At 39.2% G+C, this 22150-nt stretch overlaps 1 protein-coding gene across 1 annotated transcript in view; it reads left to right on the top strand.

Annotated features, from left to right (window-relative positions):
- The window catches only part of COL6A5 (collagen type VI alpha 5 chain), a 177390-nt gene that overhangs the window by 25703 nt on the left and 129537 nt on the right, over positions 1 to 22150 (top strand). The window contains exons 2-3 of the mRNA XM_081573212.1: positions 17899 to 17994; positions 19903 to 20493. Of these exons, the coding sequence (XP_081429338.1) occupies positions 17928 to 17994; positions 19903 to 20493 (658 nt within the window). The 5' untranslated portion in view covers positions 17899 to 17927. The remainder of the gene's footprint in view (positions 1 to 17898; positions 17995 to 19902; positions 20494 to 22150) is intronic.

Genomic DNA, 22150 nt, shown 5'->3' with positions numbered 1-22150 from the left:
TAAGACATAATGATAAGGAAAGCCAAGAAAAGCACAAAAGGAAGATAAAACTGTTACAAAACCAAAAGCCATATTAGAAGCAACTAGATGTAAGTCAACTTTGTGGAAAATTGAGCTTTAACTTAGAGAGCAGTTTGGGGAAAAATTTCACAGGTTGAGAGCATATGGACAGAGGAAGAAAACTGGTTAAGGAGAGTAATGGTGATAGAAGACAAATAACAGAGAAAAAGCACAAAACCGTGTGGCTTTCCAGGAGAAAAAAAAGAGAGAAAGACCAAAGGGAAGTGAAAATAAATATAACACATATTGCATTTCTTTGGTCTCAAACTATCGTTAATTTCAAGATGCACCATTGGTTTAAAAATAGCTTTCAAGAGAATAAAAGTAAATCATCAATTACTCCATGGACATGTTACTTACAAGTTATTTCTTAGTTTGAGAAACACCAAATGTGAAAAAAATCTTTTAATTGAAGAAATACGAAATTAGATGAAAACTTTGCCAAAGTAAAAGAACATCTGATTTGGCAGATCAAAAGTCTCACTATGTTCCAGAAAAACAAAAACAAAGATTAGCATGGTGTTATTGAGATTAATAGATAACATTATGCGGGCAGAAAAATTAAAAATAAATTAGGGTAACCAAATGAATTATCTCAGTAACATCAGATTCTGGAAGACTCGGTAACAAAGAACTAAAAGGAAAAATGAAATGGATGAGACCCAAGAATATATAGCCACATCTATATGGCTTGTGTTCTATTTCTGTTAAATAGTACTGGTTTAGACTGCTCTAGATGACAGGTTGAAAACGTATCAGAAAGACATTTACAATTATGACAGACTTCAGAATATATGACTTAATCCTTTGCTACACAAAGTGTTTTCAGAAGACCAGCATCCTTTGGGGTCTTGTTAAAAATACAGAATACACTCCAGAGCTATTGAATCAGAGCCTGCATTTGAAAAAGATACCCACTATCTTGACAAAACTTTAAATCAAAAAGATACAGGCAACACTATGTTCATAGCAGCACTATTCACAATAGCGAGACATGGAGAGCACCTAAATGTCCATTGGCAGAGGACTGGCTAAAGAAGATGTGGTACATATATACAATGTAGTACTATTCAGCCATAAAAGATAATGAAATAATGCCATTTTCAGCAACATGGATGGACTTAGAAAGTGTCACGCTAACTGAAATAAGTCAGAAAGAGAAAGACACACACCACATGACATCCCTTATATGTGGAATCTAAAACACGGCACAAATGAGCCTATGCAAGAAACAAGCAGACTCACCGACATGGAGAACATTCTTGTGGTTGCCAAGGGGACATTGGAAGGGGGAGGGTTGGAGTGGGGGTTTGGGATTCAGTTCAGGTCAGTTCAGTCGCTCAGTCGTGTCCGGCTCTTTGTGACCCCATGGACTGCAGCACGCCAGGCCTCCCTGTCAATTACCCAAACTCATGTCCATCGAGTCAGTGATGCCATCCAACCATCTCATCCTCTGTCGTCCCCTTCTCCTCCTGCCTTCAATCTTTCCTAGCATCAGGGTCTTTTCCAATGAGTCAGTTCTTCGCATCAGGTGGCCAAAGTATTGGAGTTTCAGCTTCTGCATCAGTCCTTCCAATGAATATTCAGGACTGATTTCCTCCAGGATGGATGGGTTGGATCTCCTTGCAGTCCAAGGGACTCTCAAGAGTCTCCTCCAACACCACAGTTCAAAAGCATCAGTTCTTCGGTGCTCAGCTTTCTTTATAGTCCAACTCTCACATCCATACGTGACTACTGGAAAAACCAAAGCTTTGACTAGACGGAACTTTGTTGGCAAAGTAATGTCTCTGCTTTTTAATGTGCTATCTATTTTGGTCATAGCTTTTCTTCCAAGGAGCATGCGTCTTTTAATTTGATGGCTGCAGTCACCATCTGCAGTGATTTTGGAGCCCCAAAAAAGAAAGTCTGACACTGTTTCCACTGTTTCCCCATCTATTTACCTTGAAGTGATGGGACCAGATGCCATGATCTTATTTTTCTGAATGTTGAGTTTTAAGCCAACTTTTTACTCTCTTCTTTCACTTTCATCAAGAGGCTCTTTAGTTCTTCTTCACTTTCTGCCATAAGGGTGGTGTCATCTGCATATCTGAGGTTATTGATATTTCTCCCAGGAATCTTGATTCCAGCTTGTGCTTCCTCCAGCCCAGTGGTTCTCATAATGTACTCTGCATAGAAGTTAAACAAGTAGGGTGACACTATACAGCCTTGATGTACTCCTTTCCCGATTTCAAACCAGTCTGTTGTTCCATGTCCAGTTCTAACTGTTGCTTCCTGACCTGCATACAGATTTCTGAAGAGGAAGGTCAAGTGGTCTGGTATTCCCATCTCTTTCAGAATTTTCCACAGTTTATTGTGATCCACATAATCAAAGGCTTTGGCATAGTAAATAAAGCAGAGGTAGATGTTTTTCTGGAACTCTCTTGCTTTTTTGATGATCCAAAAAATGTTGGCAATTTGATCTCTGGTTCCTCTGCCTTTTCTGAATCTAGCTTGAACATCTGGAAGTTCATGGTTCACGTACTGTTGAAGCTTGGCTTGGAGAATTGTGAGCATTACTTCACTAACGTGTGAGATGAGTGCAATTTTGTGCGGTAGTTTGAGCATTCTTTGGCATTGCCTTTCTTTGGGATTGGAACGAAAACTGACCTTTTCCAGTCCTGTGGCCACTGTTGAATTTTCCAAATTTGCTGGCATATTGAGTGCAGCACTTTCACAGCATCATCTTTTAGGATTTGAAATAGCTCAACTGAATTCCATCACCTCCACTAGCTTTGTTCATAATGATGCTTCCTAAGGCCCACTTGACTTTGCATTCCAGGATGTCTGGCTCTAGGTGAGTGATCACACCATCATGATTATCTGGGTCGTGAAGATCTTTTTTGTATAGTTCTTCTGTGTATTCTTGCCACCTCTTCTTAATACCTTCTGCTTCTGTTAGGTCCATACCATTTCTGTCCTTTATCGAGCCCATCTTTGCATGAAATGTTCCCTTGGTATCTCTAATTTTCTTGAAGAGATCTCTAGTCTTTCCTATTCTATTGTTTTCCTCTATTTCATTGCACTGATCACTGAGGAAAGCTTTCTTATCTCTCCTTGCTATTCTTTGGAACTGTGCATTAAATGGGTATATCTTTCCTTTTCTCCTTTGCTTTTTGCTTCTTTCCTTTTCACAGCTATATGTAAAGCCTCGTCAGACAGCCATTTTGCTTTTTGCATTTCTTTTTTTGGGGGATGGTTTTGATCACCGCCTCTTGTACAGTGTCATGAACCTCCGTCCATACTTTTTCAGGCACTCTGTCTATCAGATCTAATCCCTTGAATCTATGTTTCACTTACACTGTATAATCATAAGGGATTTGATTTAGATCATACCTCAATGGTCTGGTGGTTTTCCCTACTTTCTTCAGTTTAAGTCTGAATTTGGCAATAAGGAGTTCATGACCTGAGCCACAGTCAGCTCCGGTCTTGTTTTTGCTGACTGTATAGAGCTTTTCCATCTTTGATTGCAAAGAATATAATCAATCTGATTTCGGTGTTGACCGTCTGATGATGTTCATGTGTAGAGTCGTCTCATATTAGCAGATGCAAACGATTATATAGAACAGATAAACAACAAGGTCCTACTATATAGCACAGGGAACTATATTCAGTATCCTGTGATAAACCATAATGGAAAAGAATATGAAAAAGAGTGAATATTCTCGGCTAACTGAATGACCTTGCTGTATAGCAGAAATTAACACAACATTGTAAATCAAATCTACTTCAGTAAAACAAATTTTTAAAAAAGATGCCCAGGTAATTCTTGGGCATATTAAAGCTGCAGAACCACTGTCCTAATTAACCACTTCTTAAAAGTCACCCAGCCCAGCACTTCCTAACTGGTTTGTGGTATAAACACTCTGGATGCGCTGAGATATTGCTCTCCTTAACCTGGGGCGATGAGGTAGAAGACCTTGGACTGAGGACCTAAAGAACATTGTCCTTTTCTCTGTGTTCCATGATCTATAATTGTGCTGTCCAGTTAGGTAGCCACTCAGCATAGGTAGTTATTGAACACTTGAAATGTGATGAGTCTGAGTTGATTTGTGCTGTGGGAGTAAAATATATACCAGAGTTTGAGGGCTTAGTATGAAAAAATAATGTGAAATGTCTCATTAATAATTTTTATGTTGATAATATGTTGAGATTATAATATTTTAGATATGTCAGGTTAAGTGAAACATATTAATTCATTTCACTTATTTATTTGGAAGAAAAGCAATGACACCTAGACAGTGTATTAAAAAGCAGAGACATTATTTTGCCTACAAAGGTCTGTATAGTCAAAGCTATGGTTTTTTTAGTAGTCATGTGCAGATGTGAGAGCTGGACAATAAAAAAGGCTGATAGCCAAAGAATTAATGCCTTTGAACTGTGGTGCTAGGGAAGACTCTTGAGAGTCCCTTGGACTGCAAGGAGATCCGATGAGTCAATCCTAAAGGAAATCAATCCTGAATATTCATTGAAAGGACTGATGCTAAAGCTAAAACTCCAATACTTTGGCCACCTGATGCGAAGAACTGACTCATTGGAAAAGACCCTGATGCTGGGAAAGATTGAAGGCAGGAGGAGAAGGGGACGACAGAGGATGAGATGGTTGATAGCACCACCGACTCAATGGACATAGGTTTGAACAAGATCTGGGAGTTGGTGATGGACAGGGAGGCCTGGCATGCTGCAGACCATGGGATTGCAAAGAGTCAGATATGACTGAGTGACTGAACTGAACTGAACTGACTCAAGGGAAAACAGGGATTATAATGTTGTATCAGATAATGTTGAGAGCAATTAAAATATACTCAGTGAGGCCTCGTGCATTTTTTTTTTTTACTTCTCTTCCTTCTCCATCCGCCCCTCCCCCCCTTTTAACTGTCTTTTTAAAAAACTGTTATTTTTTGAGTGCTACTTATAAACAACAGTAAAGTCTGGGGATCCAACAGTGACCCAAAACAGATATCCTTCTCTGATGGAGCTTCTGACCTAGTGGTGGCACAAGGTGTTTTCAAAGGTCACATAATAGTGATTAACAAATGATGAATACAGTCCATGAGGACAACATAAACCTTAGGGAATAACTAGCATGTTACAGAAATATATAAAGCTAAAATGTAGGAAATAAAAGAAAATTGATGAAAATATAGTGTAGGGGAAATGCGTTACCCTTATTTGAGTCCTTGAGAAATTAGATAGGCAAAAATAAATAAGGATAACCTAATAGATTAATAAAAAATTCTATTATTATCAGGAAGAATATGCTTTTTTGTTCAAACACCTGTTAGTCATGTTAAAAAGTGAGCTTATATTGGTCACAAGGGAAACCTCAGTAGATGAAAAAAAAGAAATAGCACAGATCACAATCTCTGAATGCAAGGCATTAAAGCCAAAAGCAAATAATAAAGGTAGGAGTTACACGCACACTGAAAAATAAAATAACTTCAGTAAAAAAGCCAAGAATTAAAATCTCTAACTGCTTAAACATTTAAAACCATAATTGAAGAATAACTGCCCTATAATAACGATGAAAATGCTCGCTTACCAAAGGCAGTGTTGTAGAGACATAGTTATAATCAGGAAAATGCATTGCCTTGAAAAGTTTTCACTCCTAAAAAAAAAAAAGAAAGAAAGAATAGAAATAATGGTTTAATCATTCAATTCAAGAAATTATAGGAAAACACAAAATGAACCCAAGTAACAATAGAAACAGAAAATTGAGAATTAAGGCAAAGAAAAACAATAGGATTGATTAATACATGCAAAAAATTCCTCGGTGAAAAATTTCACAATAAACAGGATGACCTACTAATTGCCATAATCCAGAAAGAAAGAAAGAAAACAAATATATAATATTAGGAAAGAGAAGTTAGAGATAACCCTAGAGGGGAGAGAAAAAAGAGAAAATAATGTGCCTAAATTTATCATCAACAATCTGAAACCAAGATGCAATGGAAACTTGCAGAAGAAAGCAAGAATGATAATTGCAGCATCCATCTAAAGAAGTAGTAGAAAGCTGATGAGGCATATGACACTGGGGGGAATTAAGACAGCTGAAAGCTAGCACTCTTGACCCTGGGTAAATCCTGTCAAAACTTACATTGACAGATAATTCCTCTAACATTTAAAATGTTTAGAAACAAAGAGAAAGAAGAAAAGCTTCCAAGTCATTCTTATAAGTCCAGTAGAATTAATACAAAACCAAAGAGAGGTCACAAAAAATAAAAGACATCAGCGTTCCTTGCTTCAAAGCAATGGTTCAAACTTTCTGAATCAAATATTAGCAAGTAAAACCCGACAGTACGGAGAAGAGGATACGTGATGACTGAGTGGGGTTTGTTCCATAATTAGTTAAATATTAAGAACCATAATAAATTACCCACTAATGTCTTGTTAAGTGCTTCCCAGGTAGCTCTAGTGGTAAAGAACCCACCTGCCAATGCAGGTAGATGTGAAGAAACATGGATTTGATCCCTGGGTCAGGAAGATCCCCTGGAGGAGGACACGGCAACCCACTCCAGTACTCTTGCCTGGAGAATCCCAGGGACAGAGGAGCCTGGTGGGCTACAGTCCATGGGGTTGCAGAGTTGGACACCGCTGAAGTGACTCAGCACACACACACACACACACACACACACACACACACCTTGTTAAAGCTAAACATATTATTAGTTTGTAGAAGAAAATATATACCTGGTAATTACAGTCAATGTTGAAAAAGTAATTGGTAATATTTCACAGCCATTCATGATTTTTTTTAATTTTAGGTTAAAATAAAACAGGATTTTTAAAAAATTAATTTATTTTTTATCGAAGGATAATTGCTTTACAGAATTTTGCTGTTTTCTGTCAAACCTCAGCATGAATCAGTCATAGGTATACATACATCCCCTCCCCTTTGAAACTCCCTCCCATCTCCCTCCCCTTCTGACCCCTCTGGGTTGATACAGAGACCCTGTTTGAGTTTCCTGAGATATACAGCTAATTCCCATTGGCTATCTACTTACATATGGTAATGTAAATTTCCATGTTACTCTTTCCATACATCTCACCCTCTCCTCCCCTCTCCCCATGTCCATAAGTCTATTCTCTATGTCTGTTTCTCCACTGCTGCCCTGTAAATAAATTCTATAGTACCATTTTTCTAAATTCCGTGTATATGTGTTAGAATACGGTATTTATCTTTCTCTTTCTGATTCACTTCAGTCTGTATAATAGGTTCTAGGTTCATCTACCTCATTAGAACTGACTCAAATGTGTTCCTTTTTATGGCTGAGTAATATTCCATTGTGTATATATACCACAAGTTCTTTATCCAATCACATGTCAATGGACATCTAGGTTGCTTCCATGTTCTAGCTATTGTAAATAGTGCTGCAGTGAACAATGGGATACATGTGTCTCTTTCAATTTTTGTTTCATCAAAAAGTCTACAAACAATAAATGCTGGAAAGGGTGTGGAGAAAAGGGAACACTCTTGCACTGTTGGTGGGAATGTAAATTGATACAGTCACTTTGGAAGATGGTATGGAGAGTCCTTAGAAAAACTAGGAATAAAACCACCATATGACCCAGCAACCCCACTCATGGGCATATACCCTAAGGATTTTTTTTTAAAACATGGTGTGGGGAGACAGCAAATTAGCCAAGATAGTGTGTTTAGACTCTCTTGCCCTATGTTTTGTAAATAATGACTATGTAACAGCTGAGATCGTCTATAGCACTGTGCACACACACCATGAGGTACTCGATCACGAGCAACTGTTTGCAATATGCTTAAATAAGCTTCACCGGGAAAAGCCCTGAAGGGTTGTGTGAGGTTTTGTTGTGTTATGCTGTGTTTGCTGCTAACGGCTGTTGTGTCAGCCAGGAGAGAATAAATGCATCTGCGGTTCCTACAGCTCTCCAGTCTCTTAGCTCGTGCCTGGCCTACCCCGGGGTCAGTGAACAGTGCCAGCTGTTCAGTGTGAACAGCGAGACACTTGGCATCGGAAAGAGGATCAGCAATACAACTGGCATAGTTGGCAGGATACCCAGCGGGTAGGGGAGCCTAAGGCTCCGCTGGATGGAGGAAGCCAGTGGCCACCAGGTAGTATGTGGTACCGCATGACCGTCATCCTCTCGGGCGTTGGAAGACAGGGAGGCAGTGGGCGGTTCACCAGGCAGCAATGAAAAAGTGCTGCTGGCACCGTGGGGTGGATTTTCCTGACTGCCCTGAAGGCTGGTGTGGGTAGTAATCTCCGTGATGCCAAACTGATGAGCAACGTGAAGAGACACTTGGAAGAGCTAGAGCAATGTATATTGGTGTTAGAGCAAGTGCCCCGTGACCCTGAAGAACCAGCATCTCGGACAGCGAGGCGGTAAGTGTCGGTGACGATGAACCTTATGGGACCGTGGGAATGGATTCAGGCTGCCATCCCCGCCGCGTGCTACTATTCTGAACACACTCTTATCTGTTAGATCAATTAAAGAATAAGAAAAATAAAAGTTTTAATTTTAACTTCGCTCATTCCTTCTTTATTGCTCTTGTATAAATAGTATTTTCTTATGTGCTATATTCCTTTTTGTTAAATTCAAATATAGTTGATTTACAACGTTAATTTCAAGTGTATAGCAAAGTGATTCAGATATATGTGTGTGTGTATATATATATATATATATTCAGATTCTCTTCCCTCATAGGTTATAAAAAATATTGAATATAGTTTACTGTGCAATACAGTAGGTCCTTGTTAGTTATTGATTTCATTTATAATTTTTAAATTTTTTATATAAATTAAATTCTATTTTATATACATTATAAATAAATTACTTGTAAATTTAATTTTTATTATAAAAGTACAATAGTGTGTACTGTATTTTTGATGCTCTGGCTTCTGAGACCTTGCTGACCCAAGGAGGGACTACCCTTCCCCAGGATTAACTAATTCCTAGAAATAGTAGGACTTGCCTGCTACATGCCTCTTATTTCTAAGGGGCTGTGAGTACAATAAAAACGTCTTCCTTTTTAACAATCATCTTGTGTCTGTGCATCTTTCTGTGTCTGATGAAAACATAATTTGTGTCTTTATGGAGATCCAAATTTCTGACCTATATTATTTTTATTCTCTCTGAGAGCTTCTTTGAACATTTCTTGCAAGTCAGGTCTGCTAGTGACAAATTCTCTCATTTTTTTTCTTTGTTTGTTTGAGAAAGTCTTTATTTATCCCTCGCTCTTGAAGACAGTTTCACAGGTTGCAAAATTCCAGGTTTGTGGGTCTTTTTCTCTCAACTTTTAAGATAGTCCACTTCTGGGACTTCCCTGGTGGTTCAGTGGTTAAAAATTTGCCTTACAATGTGGGGGACACGGGTTGAATCCCTGGTTGGGGGAATAAGATCCCACATGCTGTGGGGAGACTAAGTCCATGCACCCGTTACTGAGCCTGTGCACTCTAGAGCCCACGCTCCAAAACAAGAGAAGCCTGTGTGCCTCAGCAAAGAGCTTGTACAATGCAATGAAAACCCAGCACAGAAAAAAATGAATAAACAAAATAGTCTGCGCCAACCTCATCTTGTTTGTGTGATTACTGAGAATTCAGATGTAATTTTTGCTCCTCTATAGATGATGCGTTTGTTTTTTGTTTGTTTTTGGCAGTTATCCTTTTTGATGTTGTTTGAGCTTCCCGGATCTGTAGTTTGGTGTCTGACATTAACTTGTGGGAAATTCTCAGTCATTACTGTTTCAAGTACTTCTGCTCCTTTCTTCTCCTGCTGGTATTTCCACTACACATATATTATACTTTTAATAGTTGTCCCCTAGTTCTTACATGTAACGGTCCACTTTTTTCTTTGCTTTTCAGTTTTGGAAGTTTCTACTGATAAATCCTCAAACTCAGAGATTCTTTCCTTAGCTTAAGTCCAGTCTACTAATGAGTCCATCAAAGACATTCTTCACTTCTGTTACAGAGTTTCTAATCTCTTGAATTTGTTGCTTGCATCACCCATCTGTTCTTGCATGCTGTCTACTTTTTTCATTAGAGCCATTAGCATATTAATAATTTTTATTTTCAGAGAGTTCTCCTTTGAGTGTAATTTTCTTAAAAGGATATACAATAACAAGTGTTAGTGAGAATGTGGAGAAATTGGGACCTTTATATCTGCTGGTAGAAGTATAAAATGAGGCAGCCACTTTGGAAAACAATTTGGCAGTTTCTAAAAATGTTACACATGAAGCTGGCATAAGATCAAAAATTCTTCTAGGTGTCTACCAAGAGAAATGAAAACATATATCCACATAAAAATTTGTACATGAATATTCATAGCAGCATTACTCATAATAGCCAGAAGTAGGACAATCCAAATATCCAACAACTGGTGAATAGATTGTTTATACGTTGTATATCCATACAGTAGAATATTGCTGTTCTTCAGTTGCTAAGTCATGTCTGGTTCTTTGCAGCCCCATGAACTGCAGCACTCCAGGCTTCCCTATCCTTTATTTATCTATTTATTTTTAATAAATTTATTTATTTTAGTTGGGGGCTAATTACTTTACAATATTGTAGTAGTTTTTGCCATACATTGACATGAATCACCCATGGGTCTACATGTGTTCCCCATTCTGAACCCCCCTCCCTCCTCCCTCCCCATCCCATCCCTCCGGGTCATCCCATTGCCCCAGCCCTGAGCCTTTGTCTCATGCATCAAACATGGAATGGTGTTCTATTTCACATATGATAATATACATGTTTCAATACTATTGTCCCAGAACGTCCCACCCTCACCTTCACCCTCAGAGTCCATAAGACTGTTCTATGCATCTGTGTCTCTTATTCTGTCTCGCATATAGGGTTATCGTTACCATCTTTCAAATTCCATATATATGCATTAGTATACTGTATTGGTGTTTTTCTTTCTGGCTTACTTCACTCTGTATAATGGGCTCCAGTTTCATCCATCTCAATAGAACCGATTCAAATGTATTTTTTTAATGGCTGAGTAATATTCCATTGTGTATATGTACCACAGCTTCCTTATCCATTCGTCTGCTGATGGACATCTAGGTTGCTTCCATGTCCTGGCTATTGTAAACAGTGCTGCGATGAACATTGGGGTACACGTGTCTCTTTCAATTCTGGTTTCCTCGTTGTGTATGCCAAGCAGTGGGATTGCTGGGTCATATGGCAGTTCTAGTCCCAGTTTTTTAAGGAATCTCCACACTGTTCTCCATAGTGGCTGTACTAGTTTGCATTCCCACCAACAGTGTAAGAGGGTTCCCTTTTCTCCACACCCTCTCCAGCATTTATTGCTTGTAGACTTTTGGATAGCAGCCATTCTCACTGGTGTGAAATGGTACCTCATTGTGGTTTTGATTTGCATTTCTCTGATAATGAGTGATGTTGAGCATCTTTTCATGTGTTTGTTAGCCATCTGTATGTCGTCTTTGGAGAAATGTCTGTTTAGTTCTTTGGCCCATTTCTTGATTGGGTCGTTTCTTTTTCTGGAATTCAGCTGCAGGAGTTGCTGGTATATTTTTGAGATTAATTGTTTGTCTTTTGCTTCGTTTGCTATTGTTTTCTCCCATTCTGAAGGCTGTCTTTTCACCTTGCTTATAGTTTCCTTTGTTGTGCAAAAGCTTTTAATTTTAATTAGGTCCCATTTGTTTATTTTTGCTTTTGTTTCCAATATTATGGTAGGTGGGTCATGGAGGATCCTGCTGTGATTTATGTCGGAGAGTGTTTTGCCTATGTTTTCCTCTAGGAGTTTTATAGTTTCTGGTCTTACGTTTAGATCTTTAATCCATTTTGAGTTTATTTTTGTGTATGGTGTTAGGAAGTGTTCTAGTTTCATTCTTTTACAAGTGGTTGACCAGTTTTCCCAGCACCACTTGTTAAAGAGATTGTCTTTTCTCCATTGTATATTCTTGCCTCCTTTGTCAAAGATAAGGTGTCCATATGTGCGTGGGTTTATCTCTGGGCTTTTTATTTTGTTCCATTGATCTGTATTTCTATCTTTGTGCCAGTACCATACTGTCTTGATGACTGTGGCTTTGTAGTAGAGCCTGAAGTCAGGCAGGTTGATTCCTCCAGTTCCATTCTTCTTTCTCAAGATTGCTTTGGCTATTCGAGGTTTCTTATATTTCCATACAAATTGTGAAATGATTTGTTCTAGTTCTGTGAAAAATACCGTTGGTAGCTTGATAGGGATTGCATTGAATCTATAGATTGCTTTGGGTAGTATACTCATTTTCACTATATTAATTCTTCCAATCCATGAACACGGTATATTTCTCCATCTGTTTGTGTTCTCTTTGATTTCTTTCATCAGTGTTTTATAGTTTTCTATATATAAGTCTTTTGTTTCTTTAGGTAGATATATTCCTAAGTATTTTATTCTTTTTGTTGCAATGGTGAATGGTATTGTTTCCTTAATTTCTCTTTCTGTTTTCTCATTATTGGAGTATAGGAATGCAAGGGATTTCTGTGTGTTAACTTTATATCCTGCAACTTTACTATATTCATTGATTAGCTCTAGTAATTTTCTGGTAGACTCTTCAGGGTTTTCTATGGAGAGGATCATGTCATCTGCAAACAGTGAGAGTTTTACTTCTTCTTTTCCTATCTGGATTCCTTTTATTTCTTTTTCCGCTCTGATTGCTGTGGCTAAAACTTCCAAAACTATGTTGAATAGTAGTGGCGAAAGTGGGCATCCTTGCCTTGTTCCTGACTTTAGGGGAAATGCTTTTAATTTTTCACCATTGAGGATAATGTTTGCTGTGGGTTTGTCATATATAGCTTTTATTATGTTGAGGTATGTTCCTTCTATTCCTGCTTTCTGGAGGGTTTTTATCATAAATGGATGTTGAATTTTGTCAAAGGCTTTTTCTGCATCTATTGAGATAATCATATGGTTTTTATCTTTCAATTTGTTAATGTGGTGTGTTACATTGATTCATTTGCGGATGTTAAAGAAACCTTGCATTCCTGGGATAAAGCCCTCTTGGTCATGATGTATGATCTTTTTAATATGATGTTGGATTCTGTTTGCTAGAATTTTATTAAGGATTTTTGCATCTATGTTCATCAGTGATATTGGCCTGTAGTTTTCTTTTTTTGTGGCATCTTTGTCTGGTTTTGGAATTAGGGTGATGGTGGCCTCATAGAATGAGTTTGGAAGTTTACCATCTTCTGCAATTTTCTGGAAGAGTTTGAGTAGGATAGGTGTTAGCTCTTCTCTAAATTTTTGGTAGAATTCAGCTGTGAAGCCGTCTGGTCCTGGGCTTTTGTTTGCTGGAAGATTTCTGATTACAGTTTCGATTTCTGTGCTTGTGATGGGTCTGTTAAGATCTTCTATTTCTTCCTGGTTCAGTTTTGGAAAGTTATACTTTTCTAAGAATTTGTCCATTTCTTCCAAGTTGTCCATTTTATTGGCATATAGCTGTTGGTAGTAGTCTCTTATGATCTTTTGTATTTCTGTGTAGTCTGTTGTGATCTCTTCATTTTCATTTCTAATTTTGTTGATCTGATTCTTCTCCCTTTGTTTCTTGATGAGTCTGGCTAACAGCTTGTCAATTTTGTTTATCTTCTCGAAAAACCAGCTTTTAGTTTTGTTGATTTTTGCTATGGTCTCTTTTGTTTCTTTTGCATTTATTTCTGCCCTAATTTTTAAGATTTCTTTCCTTCTACTAACCCTGGGGTTCTTCATTTCTTCCTTCTCTAGTTGCTTTAGGTGTAGAGTTAGTTTATTTATTTGATTTTTTTCTTCTTTCTTGAGATACGCCTGTATTGCTATGAACCTTCCCCTTAGCATTGCTTTTACAGTGTCCCATAGGTTTTGGGCTGCTGTGTTTTCATTTTCATTCATTTCTATGCATATTTTGATTTCTTTTTTGATTTATTCTGTGATTTGTTGGTTATTCAGAAGCGTGTTGTTTAGCATCCATATGTTGGAATTTTTAATAGCTTTTTTCCTGTAATTGAGGTCTAATCTTACTGCATTGTGGTCAGAGAAGATGGCTGGGTTGATTTCAATTTTTTGGAATTTACCAAGGCTAGATTTATGGCCCAGGATGTGATCTATCCTGGAGAAAGTTCCGTGTGCACTTGAGAAAAAGGTGAAATTGATTGTTTTGGGGTGGAAAGTCCTGTAAATATCAATTAAATCTGATTTGTCTATTGTATCATTTAAAGTTTGTGTTTCCTTGTTAATTTTCTGTTTAGTTGATCTATCCATATGTGTGAGTGGAGTATTAAAGTCTCTCACTATTATTGTGTTATTGTTAATTTCCCCTTTCATACTTGTTAGTATTTGCCTTATATATTGTGGTGCTCCTATGTTGGGTGTATATATATTTATAATTGTTACATCTTCTTCTTGGATTGATCCTTTGATCATTATGTAGTGTCCTTCTTTGTCCCTTTTCACAGCCTTTATTTTAAAGTCTATTTTATCTGAAATGAGTATTGCGACTCCTGCTTTCTTTTGGTCTCCGTTTGCATGAATATGTTTTTCCGTCCCTTCACTTTCAGTCTGTATGTGTCCCTAGTTTTGAGGTGGGTCTCTTGTAGACAGCATATATAGGGGACTTGTTTTTGTATCCATTCAGCCAGTCTATGTCTTTTGGTTGGGGCATTCAACCCATTTACATTTAAGGTTATTACTGATAAGTATGGTCCCGTTACCATTTACTTTGCTGCTTTGAGTTTGTGTTTAAACATCTTTCTGTGTTTCCTGTTTAGAGAAGATCCTTTAGCATTTGTTGGAGAGCTGGTTTGGTGGTGCTGAATTCCCTCAGCTCTTGCTTGTCTGTAAAGCTTTTGAATTCTCCTTCATATCTGAATGAGATCCTTGCTGGGTACAGTAATCTGGGTTGTAGATTATTCTCTTTCATTACTTTAAGTATGTCCTGCCATTCCCTTCTAGCCTGAAGAGTTTCTATTGAAAGATCAGCTGTTATCCTTATGGGGATCCCCTTGTGTGTTATTTGTTGTTTTTCCCTTGCTGCTTTTAATATTTGTTCTTTGTGTTTGATCTTTGTTAATTTGATTAATATGTGTCTTGGGGTGTTTCGCCTTGGGTTTAACCTGTTTGGGACTCTCTGGGTTTCTTGGACTTCTGTGACTATTTCCTTTCTCATTTTAGGGAAATTTTCAACTATTATCTCCTCGAGTATTTTTTCATGGCCTTTCCTTTTATCTTCTTCTTCTGGGACTCCTATGATTCGAATGTTGGGGCGTTTCATATTGTCCCAGAGGTCCCTGAGGTTTTCCTCATTTCTTTTGATTCTTTTTTCTTTTTTCCTCTCTGCTTCGTTTATTTCCACCATTCTATCTTCTACCTCACTTATCCTATCTTCTGCCTCCGTTATTCTACTGTTGGTTCCCTCCAGAGTGTCTTTTATCTCCTTTATTTCATTATTCATTATATATTGACTCCTTTTTATTTCTTCTAGGTCCTTGATAAACATTTCTTGCATCTTCTCAATCCTTGTCTCCAGGCTATTTATCTGTAACTCCATTTTGTTTTCAAGATTTTGGATCATTTTTATTATCATTATTCTAAATTCTTTTTCAGATAGATTCCCTATCTCCTCCTCTTTTGTTTGGTTTGGTGGGCATTTCTCATTTTCCTTTACTTGCTGAGTATTTCTCTGCCTTTTCATCTTGTTTAGATTGCTATGTTAGGCGTGGCCTTTCTGTATTCTGGTAGTTTGAAGTTTCTCTTTGTTGTGGAGGTTCCTCACTGTGGGTGGGGTTGGACGGGTGGCTTGTCAAGGTTTCCTGGTTGGGGGAGCTTGTGTCGGTGTTCTGGTGGGTGGAGCTGGATTTCTTCTCTCTAGAGTGCAATGGAGTGTCTAGTATTGAGTTTTGAGATGTCTGTGGATTTGGTGTGCCTCTGGGCAGCCAGGCTTCCCTATCCTTTACTATCTCCTGGAGTTTGCTCAAACTGAAGTCCATTGAGTTGGTGATGCCTTTCAACCATCTCATACTACTCAAACATAAAAGCAATGTCACAACATGGATAAATCTTGAAAGCATTGTGTTAAAGAATCCAAACACAAAAGGCCACATGTTATATGGTTCCATTTATATTAATGTCTAGAATAGGTAAATCTGTAGGGAAGAAAGCAGATCAGTAGTTACCAGGAACTTTGGGAAGGGGAGAATTAGTAACTGCTGATGGGTATGGGGTGTCATATTTGTGTCATTAAAATGTCCTGGAATTAGTGATAATTGATGCAAATCCTGCTAATAAGCTAAAACACATTGAATTGTCCACTTTAAAGGGCAAATTGTATAGAATGTGAATTATATCTTAAAAAATAAAATTGATTAATAAGTAAAATATATGATATGTTAGAATATGATGACTACAGATTTGAAAGTCAGCGATGACATGATTCAGCCACTAACTACCAGGGAGCCTTGATTTCCTCTTTGGCAAAATAAGGTTTAGTCTAAATGATCTATAGGGTGACTTCCAAATCTAGTTTCCAGTGATTCCCTCAGTCTTCCTACATGATTAGCAATTTCAAAATAACTGCTGAAAGGTCAACTCTAGAATAAAATACAGCCCTTATACTTTAGGTATTTCATTAAAGCCATCTCTATTCTTGAGTATTGGTTATTTTATGTATTTCCCTATTAATCAAAACAACTTTGACTTGGTGGAGTTTCTGTAAGATTATAATTTCCCATGAAGAATATTTCTAACTGATTGTGAGCTCATGAAGAGAAATACTGAAGTTAAAGTAATTTACAAAATTGAGTATAACCAGAAATGACAGAACAATTTTCACAAGGGTTTAATGAAGAAAGAAATGTGGGTAGCTGTTGGATTTTTGAGCCAAGTTGTGAACATATACAATAGTTATTGTTGACATGAAAATGGATAATCAAGAATAGTGACTTCATAAATTCTGCGAGATCATAGATTTTGTATAAAGCTTATAGAACAGTGGTTAAAGTTTGGGCTCCGTGATCACCTGTCTGGGTTAGGATGCTGGATTCACCACTTATCAGTACCAAGCCACCTGTGCCTATTTCCTTATTTGTCATGTGGATATAGTAGTTGTACCTCAGTAAGATAGTTGTGAGGATTAAATAATATGATGCTTAAAGAGCACTAAGAAAAATATCTGAGCCATGGTAAGAACACAGCAAACATTAGCATTATCTATTTTCAACAAATGGGCTCCCCTGGTGGCCCAGATGGTAAAGACTCTTCCTGCAATGCAGGAGACACAGGTTCGATCCGTGGGTCGGGAAGATGCCCTGGAGAAGTTAATGGCTACTCACTCTGGTATTCTTGCCTGGAGAATTCCATGGACAGAGGAGCCCTGTGGGCTACAGTCCATGGGGTCGCAAAGAGTTGGACCCGACTGAGCAAATGCACACACACACAGATATTTTCAACAAACACTCAAACACTTGATGAATACTTTCCTCGTAGTTCAGATGGTAAAGAATCTGCCTGCAATGGAGACTTGGAATCTGCCTGCCAATGCAGAAGACAAGAGACTCGGGTTCGATCCCTGGGTCGGGAAGATCCCCTGGAGGAAGAAATGGCAACCCACTCCAGTATTCTTGCCTGGGAAATCCCATGGACAGAGGAGGGTGGCAGGCTATAGTCCATGGGGCTGCAAAGAGTCAGATATGACTGAGCAACTAACACTTTTCACGTGTTGAATGTTTTAAATACACCTGACACTGCTTGACAAATACAGTGTTTACAGTGTCTTTTGTTCTAACTCAATTTTCTCAGTAGTTATTTCTTGTTAAACAATGATATTTTTCATATTGTAAATAACATTTTTTTTTTTTACAGAATAAAAGCAAGAAAACTTCACTAATAAAATGAAGATCCTGCTAATTATATTTGTTCCGATCTTCTGGACTGAAACACTGACATATCAGAGCCCAGGTACCAGTATATTTTATGTTTATTATTATTAGGAAAATAAATATTTTTATGTTTCAACAAATCTTTATTTTAATAAATAGAAACACGGGATGTATTTCTTTACTGAAAAATCAAAGTAAACAGAATTTATTTGTAGTTGGTGATATACAATGTCAAGCATACTGAAGCTTTCAAAGATGACAGAATGCTAGTTGTAAAAATCATGAATTATGCTACACCTGGCCAGAAAAACTTCAATTATTCTTTGATTTTCTGAAGTCCTGATGTTCCATGTCTCTATGAATAGCTGCTGCTGCTGCTGCTGCTAAGTTGCTTCAGTCGTGTCCGACTCTGTGTGACCTCATAGACGGCAGCCCACCAGGCTCCTCTGTCCCTGGGATTCTCCAGGCAAGAACACTGGAGTGGGTTGCCATTTCCTCCTCCAGTGCATGAAAGTGAAAAGTGAAAATGAAGTCGCTCAGTTGTGTCTGACTCTTAGCGACCCCATGGACTGCAGCCTACCAGGCTCCTCCATCCATGGGATTTACTAGGCAAGAGTACTGGAGTGGGGTGCCATTTCCTTCTCCATCTATGAATAGAGTCAGCCCATTTGTTTTGTAGGTCAGTTTGGAACTTGACTTTAATAAATGAAAGAAAAGGGAAAAAAGGAACCCTACAGAGGAAATTATATGTATATAATAATTAATATAAAAGCTTTCATATTCCACATATATGTAGAATATGAGAGCTAGATTTCTTGTATTTATAAAAACATCATTCAAAGAAATATTTTTAACTCTGCACTGTGCTACCCTCAGATTTCCTAATATCTGGGTCATTTTTAAAGAAATATCCTGCTAAAACACTTACAAGCAGATCACTAATTGAGAGGGTGGAGGTGACGGACCGTTTCTGCAAGAGTCAACACTTGGAGTGCTTTCCGTTGTCCAGACTCTCTTTATGAGGTACACATACACTCCCCCACTCCTAGTTGCTGTGAATATTGCCTACAATGGCTCACAGCAGTACCTCACTTTCTCAGGAGAATTGCCCTTGGCTTTCCCAGAACCACCTTACCCAGGAGGTTATGCCTGTAATCCTCTGATCCTTCTCTCCAATTCTTGGGGAAAGGTATGTAGCTGATAACTGACTGTTGTTAGTCACTAAATCATGTCCAACTATTTTGTGACCCCATGGACCACAGCCAGCCAGGCTCCTCTGTTCATGGGATTTCCCAGGTGAAAATACTGGAGTGGGTCGCCATTTCCTTCTCCAAAGGATCTTCCCAACCCAGGGAATGAACTTGTATTTCCTGAATTGGCAAGCGGATTCTTTACCACTAAGCAGGGGATGAAACTGTGTTTCCTACATTGGCAGGTGGATTCTTTACCACTAAGCTCTCTTTCTTGACCCAAAGAGGGATGCTCTGGTATAAGGGATGCACCAGAGTCTCCTCAAATCAAGCCACACCCTGCTTCTCTTCCTCTGCCTCCCCTCAATCAAGCTCCTGTTTCAGATCTGCCTCTATGATCTCCAGTCCCAGATAGCTGCTTCTTTGCTTGATACTGTTATAAAAGTTGCTTTTAATCCACAGGCCACTTGGCGACTTTCTGGTATCACATTGTTTATTCTTATAGTACAATATCAGGTTGTTTGGGGTTCCACAACCAAAAAATGAAAAAAAATATCAGTTGGTTGCCTTTGGCACAGAGTTGAGAAAGAAAAATCTGTTGTTAACATTACAGAAGTCCTCTTGTTTGACATTTTAGCATAAACAAGTACAGTTTCCTCTGTTGACCTCCAGAAGACACTTTCCTTGGGATTCTGAGTCACCCTCAACACTAGGACATAATCTCAAAGGAGATGTGGTTAAAATATCAAGGCTAAACCATCACCTCATTTGGGTTTGTTGTCATCTTATTTTGATAGAGCCAGGCCCTGAGTATGCTGATGTGGTGTTTCTGGTAGACAGCTCCGACCACCTGGGAATTAAGTCCTTCCCATTTGTGAAGACGTTCATCAACAAGATGATCAGCAGCCTCCCCATAGAGGCTGACAAGTACCACGTAGGCCTGGCCCAGTACAGCGATGGGCTCCACAGAGAGTTCCTGCTCAGCACCTTCAAGAGCAGGAGCCCCATGTTGAACCACCTTAAGAAGAACTTTGAATTCCTGGGGGGCTCCCTGCGGATTGGGAACGCTCTCCAGGAGGTGCACAGGGCCTACTTCTCAAACGGGAGGGACAGGAAACAGTTTCCCCCGATCCTGGTTGTCCTGGCTTCTGCCGAGTCCGAAGATGCTGTGGCAGAGGCTGCCAAAGCGCTGCGCAAAGATGGGGTGAGGATCGTCTCTGTGGGGATGCAGGGGGCGTCCGAGAAGACCCTGAAGGCCATGGCCACGGGCCAGTTCCACTACAGACTCCGGACGGTCAGGGACCTCAGCACGTTCTCCCGAAACATGACGCAGATTCTCAAGGATGTAGCCCAGTATGAAGATGGAGCAGCCCACTCTGATATAGAAGGTAAGGAGGTTCTTGGTTGACGAGATGTCCTGCCCCCATGCAATCTGGCCCAGAAAGCCATCTCCTGTTATCTCTAAGGTGCCACCCACCAGAAATCTCTATTTCATGCAGAAATGTAGAAGACTTCCTTCTCTTCAACTTTCATTCCTGATCCCCTAAAGCTAAAAGGAGACTACCACAGTTTCTCATTTGAAAAATGCTTTATTTATGTCTTAGGAAAGTTCTCCATAAGACCCCCAAACAGAAGACCTTTGAGTACAAAGAGTTTACTTAGGAGATAATCCTAGAAAGCGTTAGCAAAGAGAGGGTGATGTGAGACAGGAAGCCACATATGCAGTGTTGGTGAGCAGGTGGAACAGGTCAGTACACTCATGGAAGTCACCCGGTAAGTATACTGCTTTGCTGAGGGCGTCCAGCCATTCTATCCAGAGTGAGGTAGAAAGAGTTTCTAGCCAATGGATTTTCCTGGCTGCCTCTGTGCCCAGTTAATGATGAGAGGCTATTCTGAGTAGGTGCTATCTAGCTCTAAGACTCACGGAAGCCACTTGGTGTGGTAAAAAGTGCCCTTACCACAGGTCAAAAAGATCCAGACAATGCCACTAGCTGGCTATGAACTTGAGGAAGTGATGTTGTCTCTGTGAGCCTTGCATCAGCGTCCTCATTTGTAAGATATAAAAGTTGGAATGATCTTGAAACCTTTTTCCTGCTTTCATTCACCAATTCCTTGGCTATCACTATGGATTGATTTTGTAATCAGACCAGTCTATGCCTTAATAAAAAGTAGACTTCCCAAATAAGAAGTTTATTGATTTCCCTTGTAACATTATAGGACTAGTGCTCAGGTTGACCAGTTGTTTTGCTTCTATTCAAATAATTAGGCTGGTGGTGGCTCTTCCATCTTCAAATAATACTTTCAAGGTGCCCTGGGAATTGGTATGCAGCTGGTGAAGGGGAAAAAGAGGGAAGGTCACTCATGGGATGATTTTATGGGCTAAGCTTGGAAGAGGCACGCATTACTTCTGCTCACATTTCTTTAGTTAGATCGTAGTCCCATGGCCACACCTAATTGTAGGTGAGGCTGGGAACCATGTCTTGTCTTGTGAGCAAGAAGAGGAAAGGGGTTTGGGTAAGTATTGGGCAGGGTCTGTCACAGTTAGTGTTGCCTCTGAAGCACCAGGAAGTGCTTTTACCTCCACTTTTCCCATCCTTCATTCCTCCTGCCTTGGGGGAAATAGCAAGTTCTCAGAGCACATGTACTTCTTCTCCTAGAGAGAAAACCCTTCTGTGACCCTTCCCTGGTGGCTCAGACAGTAAAGAATCTGCCTGCAATGTGGGAGACCCAATGTCTGGATCTCAATCCCTGGGTTAGGAAGATCCCCTGGAGGAGGGCATGGCAACCCACTCTAGTATTCTTGTCTGGAGAATCCCCATGGACAAAGGAACCTGGCAGGCTACAGTCCGTGGGGTCACAAAGAGTCAGACACGATTGAGTGACTAAGCACATGAATGAATGTGACCCTTCAGCTTGGGAACTTTGGAGATCTTACAACCCTGTAGGTAGCCTGAGGTCTCCATGACAGCAGGGCTTTACCACTTTCTTAGAAGGCTCTGGGTATTGACTGTGTTTCTCTCACTCTTCCCGATTTATTTCACAGCA

Source organism: Giraffa tippelskirchi, chromosome 2, assembly GCF_054371585.1.
Source record: "Giraffa tippelskirchi isolate mGirTip1 chromosome 2, T2T-mGirTip1v1.2.pri, whole genome shotgun sequence".
In the NCBI taxonomy this organism is placed as follows: domain Eukaryota; kingdom Metazoa; phylum Chordata; class Mammalia; order Artiodactyla; family Giraffidae; genus Giraffa; species Giraffa tippelskirchi.
Note: the sequence above shows the minus strand (reverse complement) of the source record. Positions and strands in the feature narration are given on the sequence as shown.